The 26,705-nt window shown below is 40.2% G+C and overlaps 1 protein-coding gene across 6 annotated transcripts in view; it reads right to left on the bottom strand.

The window, feature by feature from the left end:
* The window catches only part of LOC124644988 (kalirin), a 145,672-nt gene that overhangs the window by 68,648 nt on the left and 50,319 nt on the right, over positions 1-26,705 (bottom strand). For all 6 annotated transcript variants that reach the window (XR_006986132.1, XM_047184699.1, XM_047184696.1 and 3 more), the window contains exons 15-29: positions 20,268-20,427; positions 17,650-17,781; positions 17,011-17,215; positions 16,082-16,310; positions 15,741-15,969; positions 15,431-15,631; positions 10,932-11,197; positions 10,557-10,724; positions 10,280-10,406; positions 9,756-9,967; positions 7,101-7,233; positions 2,562-2,822; positions 2,325-2,486; positions 2,027-2,109; positions 1,820-1,916 (exon numbers count right to left, since the gene is read on the bottom strand). Coding sequence is in view for 5 of the 6 variants with exons in the window: in XM_047184699.1 (XP_047040655.1) it covers positions 1,820-1,916; positions 2,027-2,109; positions 2,325-2,486; positions 2,562-2,822; positions 7,101-7,233; positions 9,756-9,967; positions 10,280-10,406; positions 10,557-10,724; positions 10,932-11,197; positions 15,431-15,631; positions 15,741-15,969; positions 16,082-16,310; positions 17,011-17,215; positions 17,650-17,781; positions 20,268-20,427 (2,665 nt within the window). In the remaining variant the exon portion in view is untranslated. The remainder of the gene's footprint in view (positions 1-1,819; positions 1,917-2,026; positions 2,110-2,324; positions 2,487-2,561; positions 2,823-7,100; positions 7,234-9,755; positions 9,968-10,279; positions 10,407-10,556; positions 10,725-10,931; positions 11,198-15,430; positions 15,632-15,740; positions 15,970-16,081; positions 16,311-17,010; positions 17,216-17,649; positions 17,782-20,267; positions 20,428-26,705) is intronic.

Below are 26,705 nucleotides of genomic sequence, written 5' to 3'. Positions count from 1 at the left end.
AAAAGTGCACAATATTGGTAACAATCAATCTGAAGGAGTACTTTTTTCCAGGCGAGTAATTTTTTTATATAACATATCTATAAAATACATTTTAAAATTCGAGTAAATGGCACTCTATGATGCTTCTGCAAAGTGGTTAGTTTTGGTACCATACACATACTGGTTTTCAGGTTTATGAGTCTCATACAAGCGTTCCTGAGAAAAGGGGCCTTGACAGATAGACATACGACCAAAGAAATGAATTTAAAAGGGCAACTTTTTATTTATCGGTCCGGAAGTCTAAAACTCATAGAATAGGAATTAAGTGTAAACGGTATCAGCCGATCGTGTCTCAAATTATTGCAGTTGACCGTGACGACATTTTTATTACGTTATTCATAGAGTTTATAAAGTCAAAGTCAATCATTTATTTCATTTAGGCCTTTACAAGCACTTATGAACGTCAAAAATATAACTAAGTTTGATTCTAGTTGCCCATTCTAAAAGTAGCTTCCTATGGAGAAGAAAGGGCAAGAAACTCCATGGTTACTCTTTTTAAAAACAATATGGTATTACAGTTTGTATGTATTGATACATACAGTAACAGCATGCGAAGATCGTGTAGAATCGCAAAGACAAATGAGGATAAAATGACAATGAAAATGCTACATGGTGTTCACATTTACAAATTGGTTTATATTTTGGTACAAAGTTACAAACAAACAATCAAAAGATGAATACAATTTTACTTGCTGGTGTAATTTTAATTTGTTAATTAATTAGATATTGTCAGTATGTCCTATGGAGCAGGACCAGCATGTTTCCAAGCATTTTTATCTTGAATGTAATCTTCCAATTTATAATATGCTTGCTTACAAAGTGTGACTTTTATATGAGTTTTAAACCGCATGTCATTCAGAATGTTATCTGGAATTTTATTATAACATTTGACACAATATCCCATGAAAGATGTATGTACTTTAGATAATCTAAACTGCGGGATAGCTATTTTGTTTTTATTTCTAGTGTTATAATTATGTCTATCACATATTTTATCAAAGAAATGTAGGTTTTTCCTAACATACATGATATTTTCATAAATAAATTGGCAAGGTACGGTCATGATATTAATGTTTTTAAACAGTTCCCTAAGAGATTCCCGACTACGTAAGTTGTACATAGCTCTGACAGCTCGCTTTTGCAAGATAAATATGCATTCAATGTCAGCATATAAAAGCAGCTATCTCTTCACCGTGGAGATCATTAAATAGTAGAAATAGATATGTAGGAGAGTTCGGTTGCGATCATTTGTCTACGGTATTGTAATACGTACAACAATCAGTTGGGAACTGTCTGTTCGTTGTTGTCTACTGTAAAGTGAAACATCTTGATATGGGAAACATTTAACTGGCGCGGGACAAATAGAACATTATGTGGGTCTCTATTAGTCTCATTGTTATGAAGTGAGGGCCTGTCTTGGTAGTGGCAAATTTAAAAAATCCATATTGCAACCAAAACTGCGCGAATATTCAGATCAGAGCTGGTTTTTCTTCATTGACAAGATTGAATTGGAGGCTAACTATGCCCGAGAAGTGGTAAAACTTTGAAATCACGCAGCAGCGGAGGTTCTCGGTAATACTAATTGTCGCTTGCCTGTAGTGGTTGTATTTAAATAAGTCAAATATTACAGTTTCTGTCTGACGCTGGCGGCCCAAAGGTTTCAACGGGTGTAAACACACAAGCCGAGCTAGAAAACATATGTCATGTACCCCGCGTTAAGTGCGGCTCGCGTATATCGTTTCAGCCTAAATGTGTGAAATACAGTCACTAGAGCACTTACCTTATCGGAATCGGTGGTGTTCCCACTGCCGAAAGACGCCAGCGAGTTTCTGTCGAGATTCTCTGTCGTTTCATCGAGTATTGTGTCATCCAAATCCCTGTGAATAAATATCTTATTTTATTGATGCGATGCAACAATGTGAACAATACAATTGAAAACGTAATTTAAGAAGTGTAACAGTACAAATACGTAGGCAGTGGCGCTTACCTGCTGGAGCGCTGCGAGCTGGTGGGACGCACGCGCGCCGGGCTTCGAGGCGGCTGCTGCAGAGCACCGCTGAAGTACGTTTCCTGTTCATACATAGCTGTCATTAGTCAACTATTTTAATCGATTAATTAATTTTGGTAGCCGAATTTAACTGTTAGCTTAGACGATGGAAATACTGAATCAGGAGAATAATAAGACCAAAAATAATATTGAAATGGTACTGTAACCGCTGTAAATGTATACTTGAAGCAGTTGAGAAGGAGTATCGATATCAAAGTAATGTGAAAGTATAAGTTACCTGTATAACTTCTCTGAGCCTCCGCACCCAGGTCTGCTTGACTTCGAGCGAGGGCGCCTTGAGCACGATGCGGCAGTCGCTGGCCATGGGCTCGCGGCCCGTCCACACCGAGAACTTGCACTCGTCGCCCTCGATGTGCTCCGTCACGCCCAGCTCCGACGTCTGTCCAACATTACATTTATTTCATACCTTGTTACAACACCGAAGGGCGGATTTAACACCTATTCACCAACTTACCATGAACTTGGTCTTGTAAATGTATTTCGCTTTTCCGTGCGAGTCCTTCACTTCTTTGGCGAGCAGCAGGTGCAGGTCGAATAGGAAGACGCGGCGCTCCCGGCCTTTCTTGATGATCTGGCGCAGGTCCCACACGTGAAAGGAATCCTGCAGCACCACCTCGCCCAGGCTGTCGGTGGGCACGTCGCACCCCTCCAGCAGAGACAGGTGCATGGCGTCGTTCGCCTTCTTTGGCACTGATAGCATAACTTCGAGGCCGTCCTGGACAATCACAAAATATGCAAAATTTATAACTAGATCTTATTGATTATTACCTCTCTAGCTTTCTAAGCACACTTAATGAGAATGTCTAACGACACGTCAATACAAGGATGTGTGTATGTTCTATATATTTTTATTTTGTATGTATATGTATATGTATATTTTTTTATTTTTGTTTAACTGTATATCTATGTGTCACACGCGTGAATAAATGTATTTTCTTTCTTTCTTAGATGGGAACATTGTAAAGCAAGTTATATAGTTGACAGCTTTGATAGGATAATCCTGGAAAAAACTGTTAATGCGAAAGCTTGTGAGGTTGTGTTTGGGAATGTTTGTTACTCTTCCGCGCACAACTGGATGGAGTGAAGAAACTTGGCGGTAATACACCTTATACAACGAGTAACAATGATTCCCGTGAAGCCGAAAGGGTGTTAAATGGCACCTTATAAAGAGTCAATTAACCTAATTTTTAAATAATTGTACCGATTTTTTATTTACCGCCAAATAAAATAAGGTAAAATACGCACACGCTACATTTTTACCTAATATGAATTAACCGCCACGAGGAAAATCACAATATTCAAATGAAAATAATTTGCTTAGATGTAACAAATTAAGGTAAGATGAGAAAGTAGATTTGTATCTAACCTAGAGACTGTTCAGGTTCCACAAAAAAGTTTATTTTCACAATAAATGAGCAACTTTACAGAAATTGTTTAAAATATGTATGTTTAGATGCCAGAATTTTATTACTAAAATGACATAGGTAAATGTGTGTCGACTGTTAAGCTTTTGTGAACGGAAGCAAAACATATTTAGGTACAAAACTGTTAAAGTATGTATTACCCCTCTGTTGCATTTATATATTATTGACATATTTGAATGATGTCATTTTGCACGGGTTGGCGACGTTTTTGGCTATGATATTGCATTGCGTTTTTTAATACTTTTGCAACACATTTTAAACCTACATCAGAATAAATTTAAGGTAGGCTAGTTAGTGCAGGAAATCCATGTTAGACTTAGTTCCAAATAAATGAATAATGCGAGAAGCCGAAAATCGATCTCAGTGGGGCGTGCACTTGGAGAAGCCTATGTCCAGCAGTGGACTGCGATAGGCTGATGATGATGATGATGATGAAATAAATAACATTCACAGCTTGTCGCCATTTTGCTACGATTGACGTTTTACTGTATAAGTCATAGTTTGACGTGCGTCATTATAATCATCATATTCAGCGAGATGCAAACATTTATAAATACTGTGATTGGAATAAGCTCTTCCAAGGTTTAGACCCGACACACAATACTACACACTCATGTGAGATACAGAAGACATTCTGACATCAACAAGTCGCTGAGCACTCACGGATACCAACGCTTCATAACAAATTACACACATATAACAAAGTGATACATACATCTTTAAGAGCAAGTGGACAGATTCTATTTCCTCTTGAGTTCGTTATATACCTCAACATGATCGATGTAAGCACTTCCACTCCCGACAAAACCATTACATTTTTAAACGAATAATCAGAAAACATTAGCGCGACGTGCGAAACCGTCTGAAGGAAACCAACTGTGGCACACGAGCGCGCGGGGACTGACTCACCAGGAAAATATTGAACTAAATCTATTGTTAATTACCACTAAGTGAACTAGTTGTTTAATCTCAAACAAATCCAGCGTCCACTGCTTGTCAACACTACTACGAATGTCTGATACAAGGTAATGAGTTGACGCCATTGCCGAACGCGTGCGACGGTTACCTACCAACTTAATCACGACATAATGTAGCCAATCCCGTATCTACAAGGCCAATACAAACCAAACTAGTAAACCAATTTCGGTAAACATGCTCGTAGCGTAGCCTTATGTCGCCATTAACTGAAAAGTCCCTGTTGACTCATATCGAACGCATTAACGATGCGAACAGAATATGCAGCGGACTGCGAAACCCCATTTATTCATGCATCATAAGAAGCCCTGAGTACAATGCCAATACTTTATAAAAACACTAATTAATTAGTAATTCTTCAAAGTGTATAAAAAGACATTGTGGTGCCATGAACGCTTTATAATAGAGCACTCTCTCCCTAACGTGACGACGACAGAATTTGTCGATGAAAGCGACTTTAAATTAAAATCGACTAGCTATTCCAATAATACTTAGAAATGAATGCTAAGAAGAAGTAAGCTGCTTTAAACAGTATGAAACACTGTGTTGTCTAAATAACCAGTCCACAATTTCTTACCTGTTAAAGATACTGTGATAAGTAAACACAATAGTGAGAGGTTATCAGTTGTGAAGCTAAACACTAATCTACACTAATCAACATATCACTATATATACTATATAACAATCTACAATAAATCAACACTAATCTAGATTGTAGATGAGATAAAATTCTTGCAAGTCCCGCGACCTTAGTTTTTATGATATTTTTTCACGCAAATTGTTTGTAACATATTCGGTCGCTGTCACGTCTGGCGAGAGACTTGAGTTTTCCTGCGTCTTTATCTTATCGCTATTCGTAATCTTTAGGCATACACATTACGATTAACTGTTACGTACTACAAAAATACGTCTCAACAAACGTACTAATGGATTCCCGATGTGTGCTTGTTTATAGCGAAATATGGATGACGAGTGTTGACGCCTAAAGCTGACCCTGAATACATGATATTGTGGCTTATACTGAAGCACTTCACTTACACGTCATGCAGATCGACGATGTCAGAGTCTTACGAGTTTTGTACTTTGTGTCGACTATAAATTAGCATTACATAAACCCATATTCTCTTCTACAAGCTGTATTTTATATGCGATAAAGCGTCGGTAATCTGAAATTAAACGGTGGCTTGAAATGATTCTTGATTTTAAACAAATAATTTTACCTATTTATACTTCTTTCGCTATAACATGATATGAAACTGAGTTTGTGTCGATGTTTTTTTTTATTTGTCTTTATACAGGTCAATAGTAACTCGTGTACTTTCATTTTAACTAGATGAGATACCACATATATGATGATGGTACCACAAGATGGCATGAATTCGACAACTTTGTAGTTTTTCTTCTAATGGCACGTAAAGAAGTTAATGTGTTTTTGAGTCTTCATTACCTAATTACGCTACTTCCGTTAATGCAAGCAAACAGGATAAACAATTTAATTAAATATACATTTTCCTAGAATGTATTTAGAGCACTAAGCTCAGGTTAGGTACATGTATGCAAATATTATAATAGATTAATAAAAATAATTAATAAATATTATAATAAATAATAGATTAACGGAACAGTTTGTAGTATTTCCTGTATTATTTTAAACCTCGGTATGTAAATATTACTCGAGAGTTTTATAGTATTGGGAAAACAAAATATTTTTCTAAAATTCCTATACCATGTTTTTAAATGCTTATAGGAGGGATTGTTAATCACACGTGCATATTTATTTGAGTCAATTTCGACACAACAGAATGTTTACTAAATTATACAATAGAACTTGGCATCAGTCCTGTTTTTATATAAATACAAATCCGCACAGACCAGAGAAAGAACGTAGTGTTATAAATATTGCTTGATACTACATTGCTTATAATAAGAATAATAAAATTGTTCAACGTCTAGAACTACGCTCTATTAATGTGAAATTACAGATGAACTGATTTGTTCAAAACATGTGAGGCGCAGACGTCGGCCATAATGTCCCAAGCATTGAAGTCCTATCTGCAGTATGTCATTAGATTATATCGATGAAGCTGATATCCATGCCAAAAATGTACACAAGTTTAAGGTTCCTTTTCATCATCATCATCATCAGCCTATCGCAGTCCACTGCTGGACATAGGCCTCTCCAAGTGCACGCCACTGAGATCGATTTTCGGCTTCTCGCATCCAGCTCCTGCCAGCCGTCTTGCGCAAGTCATCACTCCACCGTGCCTGAGGACGGGACGTCCTACACTACGTTCCTTTTAATATCACAAAATTTTGTGTTGTTGTTATTTTTTTTCTTTTGTACTTCAGTGAATGATTTTGAACTTTCAATCAATTTGAAACTTCAATTTTTTTAAAACTTTTAAAGCTTCAGAGGACCCTACTAGGTACTTCAGAATATAGTATCAATTTCAGCTTTTTTAAGAAAGTTCTTGATTTGATGGATAAACAGACTGAAAACGAAGTGAGCTTATAAACCTACATAATTTCCAGATATAGTCTTATGTATATACAAGCGACTTGTCACTTGTAGAATAAAGAACATATAGACTGACCTTGATCTCGCCCTGCCCCTCGGCGCAGCACGCCTGCAGGTCCTTGAGCAGCAGCTGGTACTTGGTGATGCGCTGCACCGGCTTGATGAGGTACGCGGCCAGCGGGTGCTCCAGCTTCTTCTTACGCTGCACCCTGCGACACAACACACAGATCAATGAGCCCAGTCACGGCTTGACAACCTAACGACCACCATTATCTCCACTACTTAGTTAATGATTTCGATAACAGAATCTCTAAACAGAATTTGTATTGTTCGTGTGTACAGAGCGATGTCCCTGCATCCATGCTTACAGCACGACTATAATACGTAACAAAAACTAACATTTGCCAGTTCAAAGAACGAATGGCGATGACGGCTGTTACGACGATAAGTGCCTATTGTTCGGAATACGCAACGCTTCTATGGAGCTATTCTTATAAGGGATGATAAGATTGTAACTGTCGCATACCATCGTTTCCGGCCATGTAGAATGAAAGTTTCAAGTATTGTCAATAGTGGAAACTACTCAGATTGTCATTAGAAGAAAGATTTATCTTAGATATGGCCGCTCGGGCGTACGACGTGCAAACGAACAGCGGAATGATGTGGCGGGACACTTTTCTAGGAGCGACTATCGGACCTGTAGTCCTATAGATTAGCGCAGTTCACCAAACAAACAAACTCTTCAACTTATAACTATAATATTGGCGTGTAAGAAAATATTGTTCTTTAGCACTTCATGAGGGACTATTAACCCCTTTTGACTTTGAACGGCGTACAACGAAATACATGTTTATTAATTTCTACACAAAAATAGGGAAAATTATCGAAATTTAGAATTGTTTATATGAAATGGTAAAACACCTCGCACAGTTGCGCTCGTTGAATCGATGGAATCATCAGAACCTGGAAGATTCACAGATGTGACAAATGACACAAGTCGAAGTCGCGGTCGATTGTAGCGGTTGTGCGTACACCATGTATCGGAAGGAAAAGTTACTTGGAATGACTATAATACATAACTACATTATACTTGAATATAGTGCAACACAAAATAATACGACTCACTTGATAAGGGAGCTAAATGTGAACTAGTTTATCGGCGACCACAAATAAACCCGCGATGACTAAGTAGAATGCAACACCTATCTATTTGTTTGCGTCACTTCGTTCGTACAGACCACTGTTGTACGTTACTTTCTAAGTTTCCTTTATAGTTTCATCTACTTCGTAACAAATAAGTTCAAATAAGATAACAACTAAATTATTGTGTAAGTAATACAATAATATTGTAAGCGTGAAAGGACTTGTTTGGTGATGCAACTGAAATTGCTGAGGTATAGATAAACCTGGTACGTAAGGAAATGTTAGCCTGGAAATGGATGAAGTTACTTTTTACCCGGGCAAGTGGAACAGGTCTCTGAGAGCTCTTGCACACTGCACGTCATTTATAAAGATAGATCCATGCAAAACTGACCGCCGACCGTGCCTTACATACGGCGAATTTACCGTACATTTACACTGCAAAAAGTATTTGAACATGTCAATTGTAAACAACAGTATTAGTTTAGCCGAACAGCCATTTAGGGTCCACCAGTTTAGATATCTAAAGACATCACATGAGCATGATCCTCTGCGGGTTGTTCGAAAGAGATACCGCGGCCATGGTACATAAAAGGCCTATGACGGAACACGACGGTTTTTAATCAGTAAGAGTCTGACACTCCCTCAGCGGGAGGGGTCATTTGATGATTTTTGACGTCGTTAAAAAAAAGATATCGTGATCCTCTCTAATGGAATAAGCGTCTGCAAGTTATGCATATAACAGATTGTTACTATTGAGACTATGATGAAGTAAAAATGACGGCAGGCCCAAAATGGAGAAGGGTTGCTAGAGACAGAGTACAACGGAAATTGTTAGAGGAGGCCTTTGCCATGAGGCACACTGTACTCAGAGATTTTTTATAACTTAAGAGACAATCACATAACAAGGAAGGAAGCAGTTTAGGATAAAAGGCTTATTATTATACTATTGAGACTGTCATAAAAATATTCCTAGTTGAATTTGTTGTGTATTCCATTAACATGATGACTATTATTCCAGCACTGATAGCTTGACAGCAAGCAACTTAGTCAGAATCGTGAGTTTTTGGGGCTTTTCAAGGTTTCGCGAAGATAGCTGTGTAGCCAATTTATTGACTCTGAAAACTCTGGAACGATGAAGTGGACAACGTTGCAAAAGCAGCAAGCGGAGGAGTCGTTATGACCTTAGCGTAACCTAATTATTGTTTTGGTTTAAACATATTTCTAATTCTTCTTTGACGAAATAGTGGCGATATCCATCTTCTTATGATTTTTTAACATTACGATATGTAAACTCTATTTTACACACAATAGATTAATTTAAAATTAGTATTGAAATGGAAAGCGCGAGTCGAAACATTATTTTTGTCACTAAGTTGTAAGATGTTAACTAATTTAGAAGTCAAGACAAAAACATATCGAATAAAATTATCGACTTAGCTACCACACTATATGAATGGAAAAGATATTAGAAATACCCGGGCCGCGTTTCTCGCAACCCCCATTCAAACACTCGGTATATGCAGTATATCGGTAGGTAAGTAATGTTATTACGCAGTATGTACTGTAGGTATGTGAGGCTTGTGCGTACCTGTCGAAGTAGTCGCCAGCGTGCTGCACGACGGCGGCGTTACTGTCGGGCTTGTTGCGGCAGTAGGCGACGTACATGTCGAACTCGCGCGCCCACGTCACGAAGCAGTGCCCCACGTCCTCCGGCATCGTCTCGTACTTGTCTAGCTCGCGTAAGAACACGCGCTCGTGGAACCGGTGGATCTCCTCGATGTTGCCGAAGATTATTTCTTCCTGAACATACAACCCAATACCCCTTGGTTAGACTGGTGTCAGACTTACTGGCTTCTGACTACCCGTAACGACTGCCAAGGATGTTCAATGACAGCCGGGACCTACAGTTTAACGTGCCAGCCGAAACACAGTTATCGGTCTCTAAGACATACAAACTTAGAAAAGTTGCATTCGTACTTGCCCGACCTGGAATGGAACCCGCGCCCTCATACTTGAGAGGTTGGTTCTTTGCCCACTAGGCCACCACGATTAATGATATACATTAAAAGACATGAATGTATGAAGTGAATGCGGCGAGTGTGCTTGGCGTACCTTCCCCTGTAGCGCGTGCGGCACGGCGGCGGGGTCGGTGCGCATCTCGCGCAGGTAGCACGTGATGCACGTCTCCAGGTCCTTCACGTACGCGCGCTCCGTCTGCAGCAGCTCCGCCATTATGAACCTACAACCAGCACGCACTGCTCAACAACTATCATTCACACAGCTCTACAACACATAGCGCAAACTTCCAGGTATATTTGTTTATTGAATTTGTGCGAAGCAAAAAATAATGGTGTGATGCAGACGATAAATAGAAACAAATGTGATGTACTCTTTGCGCCTGGCACTGCGCCGCTTGTCGTCGCCGAGTGCGGCGGGCGGCGGCTCGGCGCGCGGGTCGTGCTCGGCCGACTGTGACGACGCAAGCGACGGCGCCACCCCCGAGTCGCTCTCCGGCTCGCTCTCGCCGCCCTCCATCGACCCGCTGAACTCCGCATATCTAGACATGATAAAAATCAGATATAAATTTTCATACATCTTATTAAATAATCCAAGATGATACATTTGGCAGCAGTTATCGAGTATCGATCCAAACGTTATACCAGTAAAAGTAATGAAAGTACACTAGCGTGTGAGTTGTCACGATGCCAACACGTGCACGCATAGATTGAATCGAGGCAAGTAATGAATGAAATGTGTGTGCGACCTGGCGTCTACGGCGGCGACCCACTCCTTGATCTGCACGGCGTGCGGGTGGCCCTTCTCGACGAGCCCGTCGGCGAGCTGCGCCAGCAGGCGCACGCGCTCGCGGGACTCGCGCGCCACGCCGCCCGCCGCTGCCGCCGCCGCCGCGCCGCAGCGCTCCTGCGTCTCCTTGATCCATTCCACGGCCGCGCGCGCCGACCGCTCGAACAGCGCGAACTGCTGGCACTGCTCCAGCCGCTTCTTGCGCACCGTCCAGTGCTCCAGGACCTGCGCCACAGTAACACCACGCTTACACCCTCTTGCGACCACGACTACATTCTATACTCAATCTATTTACACTTTGAGTTTAGTATGTATGTACCGGTTGTATGACCACCATAAGAAAACTCTTTATCATGTTGCCGGGGCGGGCGCGCTTGAACTAGACCCATGAGGCGCGCCGCCGACGCTCATGTGGCGATAGCATCGCGCGCCATTCAGCGCAGCCTCATTGTTCCACCGAGAGGTACCGCCCAGACACTGACACTGACAATGCCGCGCACGACTAATAGTAAGTGCGATACATGTGATGTTTTGCATGAACGTTTTCTTGCCACATATTCGGGCTGGTCAGTAAATGTGTAAACAAATAAACAAGTTTGTCCGCCGCGGTGTTAATGTTATTTGTTTAATAATAGCTTTGCGCAAAAATGCCTTTGCCATGAAAACGTCCGATTGATATCTTTGAAAGGCTTCTATTCAGTATTATTTTTACATTTCCTGTGAACAATATAATTATACGAACCTGTTTGTTTCATCGACCTTGCCGGCCAACTACCGTAAATGTGTTATTTTTATCAACTGGAATGGAATGCTAATTCATTACTTTATTTTTATTTTATTTTATTATTTGAAAAAAAAAAACAGTGACACATTACATTTTACTTCGTGTGTATAATGTTGTTTTATATAAAATATGTATTAGTTAGTATCACGGAGGAGAAAAGACTAGCGGAGATGCCCTAACGAAAAATCTCCTAACAAAGCAGCGCGCCAAAATTCGGGTGAGCGGGGGACGAGGAACGTTACTGTCTCCACCCGTGCTCCACCCTTTTACGCCTTTTATGGGAAGCCACCCATTTTTTGTAAATCCATCTAGCGTGGAATAGGATGATTAAAATCTAACCCTAAACTAACTTCGACCACTAGTGACATACTCAAAAGTAAAGTAAATACTCAAAATTAATAATTCTTTTAAAATAGTAATTCAATTAGAAAGTTTAAAGAAGCATTCATTTAAAATGAACGAAGAAAAAGAGAGAGATAAAAAAGTTTGAAAATTAATTGTTATATAAGTATTATTTTGTGCAGAGAACTTGCCCCACAACAATTTATTTACTCCTAAAGAAATGAAATAGGTATCTAGGAACCATTAAACGGAAACTCGATGAAAAATCATTTTTATTCACCACGGGTCTAAAATACCCCCATGGTGTAATATAAGTATCAACTTATGGCATTGTGTTAGTTCGTCTACTAGCCACTATGGCATCACAAGCACGAAAATTCGTTCTATTTGTTCCAGAACCGTGCTGCGATGACTGTAGTTATTTTCGATGTTGCCACATTACGAAATTCACCAAGAAAAATCGGAATTAAAATTATAGGGACAGTGTTTATCAAATTAGAGTTTTCACAACTGTATCATAACGGCGCATCCACTAAATAAGTAGCAGACTTTATGTGAGTCGGATATTGCTCTGAGTAAAGGTACATTCAAAAAGTATGTACGGCAAGAGATATATACCTATGTAAAACATTGCTGATCTATTCTAATATTATAAAGAGGAAAACTTTGTTTGTTTGTTTGGTTGTAATGGATAAACTCAAAAACTACTGGACCGATTTTAAATATTCTTTCACCATTAGAAAGCTATATTATATGCAAGTAACATAGGCTATATTTTGTCCCGGTGCGGGCAGTAGCTCCCACGGTACGCGGGTGAAACCGCGGGAAAACGGCTAGTGATGAATATAAATAAATCTACATAGTTAGAGTTATGATTAATTTTAAGATAATTGCAGCTTTTTTAAATAAGATCTTTTTTAAGAATGGGTGATTGCATTTTCGATGTCTGGTAGCACTTAATTTTGTAACGGGTCTCTCTGTCTTGATGAACACAATTTTACTTCAAATATACGTAAGTCGACTACTTACCGAAAGATGGTGTTTTTATAATATTAAATTTTCATGATAATATATCATATGTTTTGGTTTGTAAATAATCTATAAAAAAACTTGTAGGATGCAAGGAAAAATGAAGCTGCTTTTTAAGGCAAAAATTGGTACCAATAATATACATTGATACAAGATTGATACGAAAATAATACAAATTCACTTAGAGGTTCTAGAAATGCAGCTATTCGACGACAGATGTCTCTAGCAAAAAATATGTTTTAAAGCTAAAATATTACTTACACGTGAAATGTTATCCTATGGTATGTTTGAGTTTGGATCCTGAGCAATTTCTACAATTAATGATAGCGCATTTCATCGTTTTAATCGAGTAACAAATAAAATCTGTTGAAATTGTGGTAAAAATACTTAAAAATACAACTATGACAAGATGTCAGTTTGATGTAAAGGACGGTATATGGGCGGTGTCCAGCCACGCCTGCCGTGACGTAGTCGTGACGTATTTGACCTACCTGAAGGCGCGTGACCTACCTGCGTTAGGGCATCTCCGCTAGTCTTTTCTCCTTCGTGGTTAGTATATACATATTTCAATGTTATAATATTTATGTACAGTAAAATAAATAACTAAAACAAATAAGAAATTATTTTTCTGCGCTTTTCAATAAGATAATATTTGATTTGCCTAGGGCTTATATGAACTGAAGTCTTGGTACCAAGATGACATCTTACTATTCTGTTCCTAATTTCGTTCTGCGCTTATCCCACTTTTTTATTTGTGGTCGGCGCAGCATGTCTTCTTCCATACTCTTTTCACAAGTAACATTGTTTCTTAACCATGTCGACAAAAGTTCTATTTCTAATTTCTTCAGGCTAATTTTTATCATGTTTCTGTAAAGTGGTTATTAGTAAATAAAATGTATAATAACGTTTTTAATGTTATTTTCCTCTCTTTCACTCACAATGCAACAAGTCTAATCAATGTTCCTTTTTGTAACCGAAAAACATTTATGAAAAATTGCACACTCTCATCCTGCCGCTGCGATGGACGTGGAAGACACCACGGGCGTCACGGCCACGAGAGTTTACAAACCCCAGCGGGGCCCACCAGGGCCTGCCGGGGCTGTGGGCTTTTTTCGAAAGAGTTACCACGGCCCTGGTACATAAAGGACTACGAAGGAACATGCTGACACTCCCTCACGCTGCTATCCCGCAGCGGGAGGGGTCATTTGAAGATCTCATAAAAAAACTATTTAAGAATATACTTCTATCAAAAATAAACACGATTTAACCCTTAATCATCATCATCCTTCTGCCTTCATTCCAATTTTATTTGGGGTCGGCGCAGCATGTTTTCTTTTTACAAGGGATTTTCTTTTTTTTCCTTTTCCGAGCACATGCTTAGATGGCGCTGATCTTGGTACAGTAGTACAAGGGGAGGAGTCACATTATGTTATCAACGTCATATCATTTTGAGGTAGTATAACGAAACTTAGGTACTTGTCATCAACAATTTCATAAATCTATATATACAGGAATGAATTTTAAGCAGTGCGCAAAAAAAAACTGGTGGTCCAGAATCGTTAACAGAACATATCTGCATCAACAGTAAAAAAAAAAATTTCATTCCTTTGTCCGCCCTAAAATCAGTAAAATATGGATACCAATTATTCTTACGCGCGCTGAGCGGAGCTCCGTCAGTAAACCGGTTTCGCGTTGCCGCCGTGCATACTATGACGACTGTGGCCGTACTATCGGTTACAAAATAAACATCTTTCGATATCAATAACTTTTCTTTTTTGTACTAAAACACTACAAAATAAAAATATACGTATCTATAAAACTTATTAAACTATAAGTTGACAAAGTTTGCGCACTGGATAAAATTCATTCCTGTATAAAAATGAAACCTGCTTTCCGTTGTCACGATATAGCATGAAAACGGCTTGACCGATTTGGCTGAAAATTAGAGGGGAGGTAACTTAGACCCATGAGAAGGTTTTAGGATCGATTAGGTCGAGTTTTTGTTACCATCCGGCTACGGGACGCGGGTGAAACCGCGGGCGAAAGCTAGTAGAAAATAAAAAAGGAACATAATGATACAAGACGTATTGAGTAAGTAATGTCCGTCCGGAGGTTCGGTTTTGCAAAGCATCGGCCAAAAAAAAGTTTCGGTTTCGGCCACAATTGGCGGAAAATTGTTGCAACGATATGTGCATGAACTCTGCCACCCCTGTTGCCTATGTCCCTGCTGTGGCCTAGTGCGTGTGATCAACGGGAGTGCCACGTGGTCCACTTGGGGATGTTAGTTTGTTGTGTTGGCGTACCTTGTTCTCCTGCGCGAGCAGCGTGTCGAGTATGGCGCGCGTCTGCTCGTGGTGCGCCTTGCTGGCGGCGGCGGTCTGGCCGTGCACCTGCGCCGAGCGCGCCGCGTACTTCAGGAACGTCTCGGCGGTGCGCCGCGCCAGCGTGCACGCCTTCAGGAATGCCTCCTTCTGCTCGCCGTGCTTCACTATTAGGGCGGCCACCTGGATGCATTTCAATATGTTATTGAAATGAATGTAAGGAATTAAAAAACGCTTTGTTCCTCGTGATTATATCAACTTTGAATGAAGTAAATAAAAGCACTAAGTCCACCTGAGCGGCCTTGTCGACAGCGAGCTGCAGCGCCTGGTCATCGGGCGGCGCGGCGGAGGAGCCGCACCAGTCCTCGTCGCGGCGGTACTCGCGCTCCAGCGAATCCAGCACCGAGCACACCTGCTCCGCTGTCTTGTAGAAGTTCAGCGATGCCGTCACCAGCTTGTGCCGCTCCTCCGCGCACGTCACCAGCCGCTGCCACCGCTCCGTCACCTCCTCAGATATTTCACTGCAATCAAATACATACAGAAGTCAGAAATTAAAAAAATAGTCATACCAGGAGGCATGAGGTCAATCAAGTGATTATTGAATAGTTTAGTGAGTGTAGGAGAGCAACTGACCGGATGGTATGCGGGTCGTAGTGGTTGGCGGCGCGCAGAGCGTCGGCGCGGTACTTGACCTGCACGGCGCTGGCGTGCGTCTTCTCCACGGCCACTTGGAACTGGTCGTGCTCGCGCTTCAGCTGCTCCGCCTCGGACAACGTGCCCGGGATCGAGAACGACGCCGCCAACATCGCCTCGCCGTTGCGGATCCAACTCACTACCTGAGCCGCGTCTTTTTGGAATTGACCTGAAGTCAACACAAACTATTATGTATCGATAAAACCGTTGGACGTCCTGCGCAGACGCAACGTATCAATATTTTTTACTCGTGCGAAGAAAATTACACAACCAACTGTTCAACATAAAGTAACCCTACGTTTTGTGTACAATAATAATTGATTTCCTTGTTGTCACAACTGAACTAGTCATATAAAATAGCTTTGTTAGTATTTATAGAACGTAATTATTACTATTAAAACCGAGTTCGAATTATTATTAACATGAGTTACCTAGAGATTAAATTATATTACGATGCATTGGTATATTTAGCCAGTCTAACCAAGGGGTATCGCCGTATCGGGTTGCCCGGGTAACTGGGTTGAGGAGGTCAGACAGGCAGTCGCTCCTTGAGGCACACTAGTACTCAGCTGAATCCGGTTAGACTGGAAGCCGACCCCAACATAGTTGGGAAAAGGCTCGGGTGATGATGATGATGCAAGGGTCCTTTATGTCGGTCCTGCGTATGATCTCTCTCCGTTCGTGTCGGATTGCGGTCCTATCGAGCTATGAGAATAACGAAATAGTGAGTGCACCTGTGTCTACGCAAATGCTTGTGCACTATAATATGTCGTGCGCAGTTGGCTAATCTCCTTACATGAGAACAGCCACCGTAACCGATAATCGGCTAGGAAGACATCATCATATGTAATGTATAAAGTAGTAGTTACCGAGCTGCACGCACTGCTCGAAGCGCGCGCGGCGCTCCTCGGCGAGCTCCTCGAGGTCGAGCTGGCGGTCGTGCAGGAACTCGAGCAGCAGCTGCACCCGCGCGTGCGCGTCCAGCGGCGCCGCGTCCGCGCCCTCCGCGCCGCCCGCCATCACGTCCGCCGCGTCCGCGATGTTGGCCGCCAGCTCCTGTCCTTGTTGCACCACCTGCACACGCATGCTAAACTACTAACCGAACATCGTTGCTATCACCAAACTCACTTGTAAATCTATATGTGCTATTGAGCATTGATCGCTTTTTCACACCCATCATTATTACACACATACACCTCACAGCATAACACGACGCCGACGCTTCGTATGTATTAGTGTATGATTTAATGTTAAAATATTTAAGTATTGTATTTTCTATGGACTTCAGATGCCTGATAAAAATAAATAAATTAAAGTCGCTCCTTGTAAAGCACTGGTACTCGGCTAAATCCGGTGAGACTGGAAGCCAACCCCGACATGGTCGGGAAAAGACTCTGGAGATGGATACGATGCATTATTAACGTGTCATGAACAGATGAAAACCTTCCGGAGCAGTCCGATTGTAGAAATAGTTTGAGTGATAAAATGGCATTAGGGTGTGAGGGTACCTGGAAGGTGGCATGTTGCATCCTGGCGACGCTCTCGTTGTGCGCGGCCAGCGCCTGCTCGGCTTGCTGCGGGTCGCGCGGGGGCTCCGTGCGCTGCAGCTCGTCGCCCCACAGCTCCAGCCGAGACGACACCTGCCCAGATAAACTCACGTCACTCCAACGACATCACACTAACTTGCACTACGCCCATTCGGTTGCACCATCTGTTGCGTTACGTCACGAGTGCTCAACAGCATCAAGTGCAGAGCGCACTATGGCCGAGTTAGCGCACTTATCTAAATATTTTATTTGTAAGCTCCGGCTCTCTCAAAGTCAAAAACATATGGAGGCTAGTTTTTAGCACTTCTTGACGTTAAAATAACAAAAGGACAGCACTCCCAAAACATTTCACTACTTCCTAGTATTATGGCTGAAAATAAGAAGCGGTGAAGAATAAACTTCTCAGCAAGACATCTGTCTGCTATAATCCTACTTATATTATAAATGTGAAAGTTTGTGAGAATGTGTATGTTTGTTATTCAATCACGCAAAAACGGCTGGACCGATTTGATTGAAATTTGGTATGTAGATAGGTGATACCCTGGATTAACACATCCTTTTTATCAACATACCTCGCGGGCGAAGCCGCTGGCGGAAGCTAGTGTAATTATAATTTAACAACTAGGTTTACAATACAATATAATTTTAAAATCCCTAGCACTAGGTGTAAAACTTCATTTGCTAGAAGATCACAGAAGTTTATGTTTCCATACCTGTACAATAAAATTGCAAATAAATATCAGCTACAGCATAATACGACTCGTGAAGCCAAAGTCAAAGATAGGAAATTAATCGCCACCGAATCAGCAAGCTGAAGTGGCAGTGGGCTGGCCATATTAGCCGAAGAACCGATAACCGTTGGGGTAAACGAGTTCTAGAGTGGAGACCACGCCTCGGCAAACGTAGTGTAGGACGTCCTCAGGCACGGTGGAGTGATGACTTGCGCAAGACGGCTGGCAGGAGCTGGATGCGAGAAGTCGAAAATCGATCTCAGTGGCGTGCACTTGGAGAGGCCTATGTCCAGCAGTGGACTGCGATAGGCTGATGATGATGATGATGAGTGTAAACGTTTTTGTTTGTAAGCCACGATTCAGGCTCTGCCTAGTGTGGTTTCGCTGTTATTTTTGTAACTTGTAATTTGAGGTACTAATAAAGATTTATTTATTTATTCATATTGATTTAGACTTGATTACATTTAGGTCTGTAGGTTTGGTTTTTTGAAATTAGTACGTATATTTATAGAAAGCACAAAACAAAAATACTATACTCCTTATAAGATCGGGAACATTTTACTACTAAGGTAGGTTTATAACCTTTCGATTACTTACGTTTTTGTTTTAATGTGTGTGTTCATTGTCTTCGCATACATGTATGTATGATGTAAGCAACAGTGATTCCATTGTCTACGGGTGCGAATATTTATTGTATAGATACACAGTATGCTGAATTCCAACGGCAGCTGTCAAAAATACTACGCACGTAAACATTGGAAACAACTCTGTAACCTTAAAGTGGCTTAGCGCAGTATTAATGAGCAGACTCCGAGTCACTGTGTTAGGGCATTATGGGCATTGGCATATATGAGCCTATAATACAGAAAGCTAAATCCTTTCAGGTGGACTTGTTCTTGCAGCACTATGCTCAACTTCTTATCGTAGGTATCTGATGGTCACCGAGGAGTCCTAAAAGCTGATGTTCATCAGCGCCCCGATTGAGCACCGCGGTGCGCGCTTGGCACACTATGCTATATCTACAACGGTATAGGTATACTTATAAGCAAAATAGTTCACATACTCGAGGTCTTCTAAATAAGAAAGATACCACTGTCACACATAACATAGGTAATATTTAAAGGCAAACATAATTGAATCACGGTCTTAGTTGGACGGTAATTAGTATAGCATTCAAGTAGGTTAGGGTCGGGCAGTTAGCTGCGCCGGCCACTAGGTCTCCCGGGTCTCGGGCGGTCGCGCGACCACCCTACGCAGACCCACCCTCCCGATCCGTCACGAGCAATACACATGATTACAAAACTAGCTACTACAAATACAATCGATAACATGCGTACATACTGAAACCCTCTCGTCACGTCCACAATTTACATATGTACTCAGTTTCCAATTGAACTTCACCTTATGGGCAATTTAAATTTAACGCGGTACCTTAGTGATAACATAGTTTTAACTTGAAAGGTTATCGGTAACCTAACATAGAGAGCTTGAGCTCAAAAAGTTTTTAAGAATTTCCGTCACAATAAACCCAGGGGGTTTGGGTGTAGGTAGTTTCTAGTACCTAAGTTGATGCATTCTTCATAGTTAGATGATGTTTTTAAACATATTTACGACAGTTATTATAAAGAGTGACACAGGGGTCAAACGCGAGCCCATATTTAATAAAAAAAGAGTTATCGAGACGGCACGCATTGTCCGGTTTTTCTCTATGGAGCCCTGACCGCCGGTAGCTTGGACCAAGTTTCCGACGCCGGTGAGACACACACATTCGGGTACCTATACGATTTTTTTTAATCAATATTGCAATATGTAACTTCATAATCATATACAAAAGGATAATAAAATTACCTCCAAAGCGTCTCTCTCAAAGTGCCTGAGCTGCAGAGTGAGTTCGAGCCTCCTCTCGCGGTCAGACCACAGCTCCTCGAGGGCTCCGCGCGTGCCTCGCAGCCGCTCCAGCGTGGTCTCCACGGCGGCAGTGCTGGCCGCATCCGAGTCTCCTGATGATCTGCACAACATACCACAATGTTCAGTATAATACTCAGAAAACACCGGTCATCATAACACCTCTTAAACAATTACAATGTATAAATATTTAGTTTATTCATACTTTTAATCGCCAATTCGCCTCTAAAGAAAAACGAGAAAGTTCCCATATTTTACATTACATATGAGTACAATTCAATATATATAGAATGCACATACATACAAAATTAATAAGCGGTCAGAAGTAACAAAGTTTTGGCTGTTTTTGTGGATTGATTTCATGGTGATAAGCGAGAAAGTCCTAAAATAGACCAGCTGGATCTACTAAGTAAAGAAGGTATAATAAGACGAATGAGTTAACCGTGGAGTTTTGAGAACGAAGCACACGGTAGGATTAACGCACTGTCGTAAGTAGGTACCAAATTACACAATAACCGGTCAATTTATAACAATCTCATTGTAACAATACTGTAATTGAAAATCTCGATTGTTCATATGAGACTTCATACTCATAATACGGATAAGAAAGCATTTTCTTGGCTGTTACCCTTAAATTACTTAAGCATTTAGCCATGTTAACGGGTTTTGTAAACGGAATAGGGCATGCTGAGTACGCACGCATACTTAATTACCTAATGTAGATAACATTATCAGACTATTGGACAGCAAACCCCTAGTTTATATTTATACATCATCATTCATTATCATCCATCAGTTATTCGCCCGTATCAAATACCTTAATTAGAGCTAAAATATAATAACAGTAAAAGTTGCATCAATCAACCGAACGAAAAACTACAAAAAAAAATGCGGAATTTTCTTTCATAGTGAAAATTTAGACATAAAGTAGAATATTTATGCGACGTTTGATAAATTATCATTTCCGTATCGTGCAAACAAAGTTGTAATTTGTTGAGAGCTCGTTCGCGATTATAGACAGCGTTAATTGGAAGACGGAATATCATGTTCATTTCGTACTGCTTGCAAAATGTAAATGCATTTCAGAAATTCCTAATGATGTTCTCTGCTCCATCGAGCACCAGCGCGTAATGCCGAACTAAATGTTATTTTCCCTTTGTTTACCTTTACTATGTATATTAGCATTGTACTTATATTTGTTTAAAGCAACTATGTATCGTGCAAAAAACTACCCAATACGCAGCTGATAATGTAGTTTCGGCGACCCTAATGTATTTAACTTCGGAGCGCACCTCTGCTTAGTCAGAGAACCCTCAAAATTAGGTACTCACATCAGTTTAAAAAAAGTGCACCTGTATACTTAGTGATCAGTATCAAAATCATTATAGAGTAAATTTTTCATAAGCCGCTTTACACTTGAAGAGAGGTTTAGCCTTACAATACTTTGGAAGATTAGCCCAACGTACGGGTCTTCTGAACCGATTTTGAAAATTCTTTTTCTAATAGAAAATTACATTATAGAACTATGTGTGACTGTGCTAGGCCCTACAGGAAGTGCCCCCGGAACGCAGATGAAACCTATTTAAAAACTCCACTTTAACGAGTGCAGCACAGGCGTTGGATAGAGGTGCATGTAACAGAATATATTTGTCATCGGAAAATAACGAGATCCGTAAGTTTATCAATTAACTAGGAAGTTTATAAACTTTCGTAAGATGCTAAACGGGAGATAAATTGTAATATTTTACGTCCACATTTTCGTAAATTTATCAATTTCCGACGTCATACGGTAAATTTATAAACTAACGAATATCTATTCGTAAGATTTTATATGGTTCGACCAATCACAGAAACTCTTTTAAATATACGATCTTTGAAATACGTAAAATAATACACTGCTCTCTGATTGGTCAATGTTCATAGTGGCAATGCTTGTGTCCATAGACTTTGGAATAATCAGACTTGACAAACTATAAATTGGAAGCAACAATGCCTGGTTCCTCTCTGGCACGGATGTAGTGAGTTGAGTTTTCTATTATCAGTTTAATATACAGGAATACTCTTATAAAACACACGAATAATAACTAGTTCTATGTGTTGTTTCCAGACTAAATTATCATCCAAGATAACTCCCAGATACTTTACTGTTCTTGATTTATCCATAATTATACATGAACAAGGCACGCTGGATGAGTTACACTCATGATATCTTACGTCTATTATTTCAGGTTTGAGCTTAGAGAAACTAAACTGAACTAGAGTAGATTTCGTAACGTTAAGGATGAGCAGGTTAGCTCTGAGCCACTGGCTCACCCTGAACAGTCCTATCTCAGCGTTTTGTCTGACCTCATCCCAAGTGTCTTATGATGTCCAAAGTGGCGGTGAGGTGGACAGGGACGTTACGCATCGGATCAATTCTGGATGGATGAAGTGGCGACAGGTCACTAGCACTATTTGTGACACACGGATGCCCCTCAAACTGAAGGGCAAAATTTACAAATCCGTAATAAGACCTGTCGTCCTGTATGGATCAGAGTGTTGGGCATTGAAAAAGAAGGATGAGAAAAGAGTGCATGTAGCAGAGATGAGAATGTTGAGATGGATGTGTGGGGTTACCAGAATGGACAAAGTGAGGAATGAGTAAATCAGAGGAAGCCTGAAAGTAGCGCCAGTGACAGAAAAAATGCATGTGATGAGACGGTGTGAAACGCATGCTACAAAGAGTGTGCTAAGTATGAATGTGGAAGGATGGAGAGGCAGAGGTAGACCGAGGAAAAGATGGATTGATTGCCTAAAAGAGGACATGAAGCAGAAGGGAGTGGATGTAAGTATGACGTCTGACAGAGAGGAACGTAAGAAAAAGACATGTTGCGCCGACCCAAAATGACTTGGGAACAGGGCAGGAAGATGATGATGATGATGAAAAATACTTATGATTGATGGCAATGTTATTTTCTTTTTTGTTTTGTCAAGATTGTTCAAAATGTCAAAGTCTGATATGAGAGTAGTTGCGACCGGTACTACTAACTTTAAATTGGTTTCATCACAGCCGAAGGTACTGATACTTCTCTAAATCGTGTTTATTTATGAGAAGGGGATATTTTAAACCACGTGGGTACAGCAACCAAACAATACACAAAAATACTGACACTGTTAATATTGCTATGAATCATCAGTACAGTATAGATAGACCATTTAGTACATACAGGTGAAAATTTTAGCAAACGTACTAGCTTTTCAAAATGTTTTGATGTAGAGAGGTACAGTAATCACTTATTAGAATCGCATTATTAGTTTTCTGAAATACATATAGTTTTCAAAACGCCTCCGAACTTTGTACTAGGAATTACTCCAGAACAAGGTTTAACCAGTTTCTTAGCCATTCTCTAAAATTCCAATTCAGAAAAACACTTACGTGTACTTGGGTCATTCTTTTGATGCTAGTAACATACTCCAGTTATTAGAACCTTTTTAAGTACACATAGTCGTTAAAATCAAGATTTCGCATTTGCCCCCTTTTTTGCAACAGATACTTTGGTGCGGTAAAACAACTGACACTTTAAGGTGCACTGCTTTGAACAAATAAGTATGAAGAAACCATACCTCCATCGTAAACACTGTACCGGTGATTTATGCCTGTGAGAGCGCCGATGATATTTGAGCATTTTGCACAAAAATGTTCATTTCCCCGGCGCACTCAGATACGATAAACTAACCGTCGCTAATCGTTGTACGAATCACTGCACTCACACTGCGAATACTAATTGCCAGCATTTAAAGCAACAGTTATATTTAAAGCACGTAAGAAGGTTGTTATGGGCTGCAATTACTTGAGCATAGTTATTAAAGCCAGACGGTGGCCCACAATGCGCGTGCGCCTACTGTTATGTTACGCTTGGATAGTACACTTGTTACAACGATCTGCTTCTCCAGGACGTTATCACACAATTGATTCAATAGGCGCGATTCAATTCCGCGCTCTCTATAAATATGCTTGCTGTTTATAAATATATTACGTAATAACGGAGAATAAAATTCTTTACACGATTATAATGGCAGCATTGTGGAAATTAGAAATAATGTGTAAACACGAACGGAATGTGAGAGAACCACCTCAGGCCCGAGTTAATTACAAATTATGTTCAACCACGCCTCCGTGAGGAATATAAAACACATGCAAAACTAACGAGATGCACTTTGTAAACATAAATCAATCTTGCAGGTATTGTCCGCAGAGACTAAACTACCTATTCAATTAATGTGTAGGTAAATGTAATACTAGCAATAAAAATCATACGCTTTTTAATTATGCCTCTGTATTGTAGTACACACATATTTTACGTCAAAAACACGCAAACCGCAGTAAACGACACTCAACCGTTCCAAACTACACGGTAGTAATGCTTCAAACTAAAACTGATATCAAGCGAACTCAACGTAAGGTTCATCAACTAATAGACATATTTTTGTAAGAGCTAAAGGTATTGGAATTAGCAACCTTTATCTGTAATGATTTATTGAGTAGATCTGTAGGTACAGGGACGACTGTTGAGCAAGGCGCGCAGTAACATCCCGTCATTGTGTTGGAGCGCCGTCCGCCGTCCAACTAGGCTACGACAGATTACCTTAATTTTAATCATTAGCGTATTTGCAAGGCTTCGTGACAGACTTTGCAATCAAGCGGTCGCTGCAACGGTACCAGTTTTACAATGTTAACATCTTAGTAGGCACAGTTTAAGCGCTGACATTCGCCACAATATTTACATAAAACAGCTGGATTATGTCTGTAGTGTATGCAGGTACATGTGCATCATTGTATAGGTTATGTCATTATTATGACGCCTCGTGCGCATACGTCACTCGGTTATAAATACCGGATCGAGCGGTGGGGAGTCAGTCGTTGTCAGACTGTCGACCTGTGTGGTGGTGCGTTGGCGAGTCGATTAACATAATAAAATGAGCGTACAATACATTGGCGACGAGGATAAAACCGTGAGTGTTTGGACCAACAGTTACCTATTATCTAATTTTTATAATTTTGAACTACCTATTAGTTCTGTGATCCAGAAAAATATTTGATATACAAGGTTATACTAAATAATTTGTCCTATTCATGCCTATACCAAATTAATGTATGCTAAATAAGCTTTGATAACAAGTAACCTCTGACCGATGTTAATATTCAATCATATTAAAAAGTGCAAAAGGAAAGAAGGAAGGGAAGAGAGTAGAATGACAAAGTATACATAACTTTTATGTTCATGTATGTATCACCCGAATTGCAAACAAATTTTAACCTTTTTACGTAATTCTTTGTTTAAGTTTACCTTGCTACAATTCTAATGGAAGTAGCAATATTTATTGCAGGTGTTAATATTTATCAAATGAGTAATTTATAATACAAAATCATTACTTGGTGATCAGTTTACTCATTCTTAAACCTGCATCAAAGTTTATTCAATAATAGGCATTTATTGGAAGCAATATAAAGTTGCTGGTTGTTGAATTGTCGTCAAGACGATTTTAGCAGTGGTGGGATTTCCTAGAGGATATAATACAATAACATATTTGCCTTATAATCAATTGTGTTTAATAATTGTTGTGCTTGCATGCCAACAAGGCGGAATGTACACGGATCTTATTATGTTGTTTACAATCCTATTTTGTAAGTGCCTGCATTCTAAGCAAATAAAGACCTATTCTATTCCAAAAATCTGCTGGTCATTAAATTGACAGCTTGACGGTTAGCAGTAGTGTATATCTACTGGTCATTAGATTGACAGCTTGGCAGTTGGCAGTAGCGTGTATCTACTGGTCATTAGATTGACAGCTTGACAGTTGGCAGTAGTGTGTATCTACTGGTCATTAAATTGACAGCCTGATTGTTGGCAGTAGTCTATATCTACTGGTCATTGAATTAACAGCTTGATGGTTGGCAGTAGTGTGTATCTACTGGTCATTAAATTGACAGCCTGATTGTTGGCAGTAGTCTATATCTACTGGTCATTGAATTGACAGCTTGATGGTTGGCAGTAGTGTATATCTACTGGTCATTAAATTGACAGCTTGGCAGTTGGCAGTAGTCTATATCTACTGGTCATTAGATTGACAGCTTGACAGTTGGCAGTAGTGTGTATCTACTGGTCATTAAATTGACAGCCTGATTGTTGGCAGTAGTCTATATCTACTGGTCATTGAATTGACAGCTTGATGGTTGGCAGTAGTGTGTATCTACTGGTCATTAAATTGACAGCCTGATTGTTGGCAGTAGTCTATATCTACTGGTCATTGAATTGACAGCTTGATGGTTGGCAGTAGTGTATATCTACTGGTCATTAAATTGACAGCTTGGCAGTTGGCAGTAGTCTATATCTACTGGTC

Source organism: Helicoverpa zea, chromosome 31, assembly GCF_022581195.2.
Source record: "Helicoverpa zea isolate HzStark_Cry1AcR chromosome 31, ilHelZeax1.1, whole genome shotgun sequence".
NCBI classification, from domain to species: domain Eukaryota; kingdom Metazoa; phylum Arthropoda; class Insecta; order Lepidoptera; family Noctuidae; genus Helicoverpa; species Helicoverpa zea.
The sequence above is the reverse complement of the archived record's forward strand: the minus strand, read 5'-3'. Positions and strand labels throughout refer to the sequence as shown.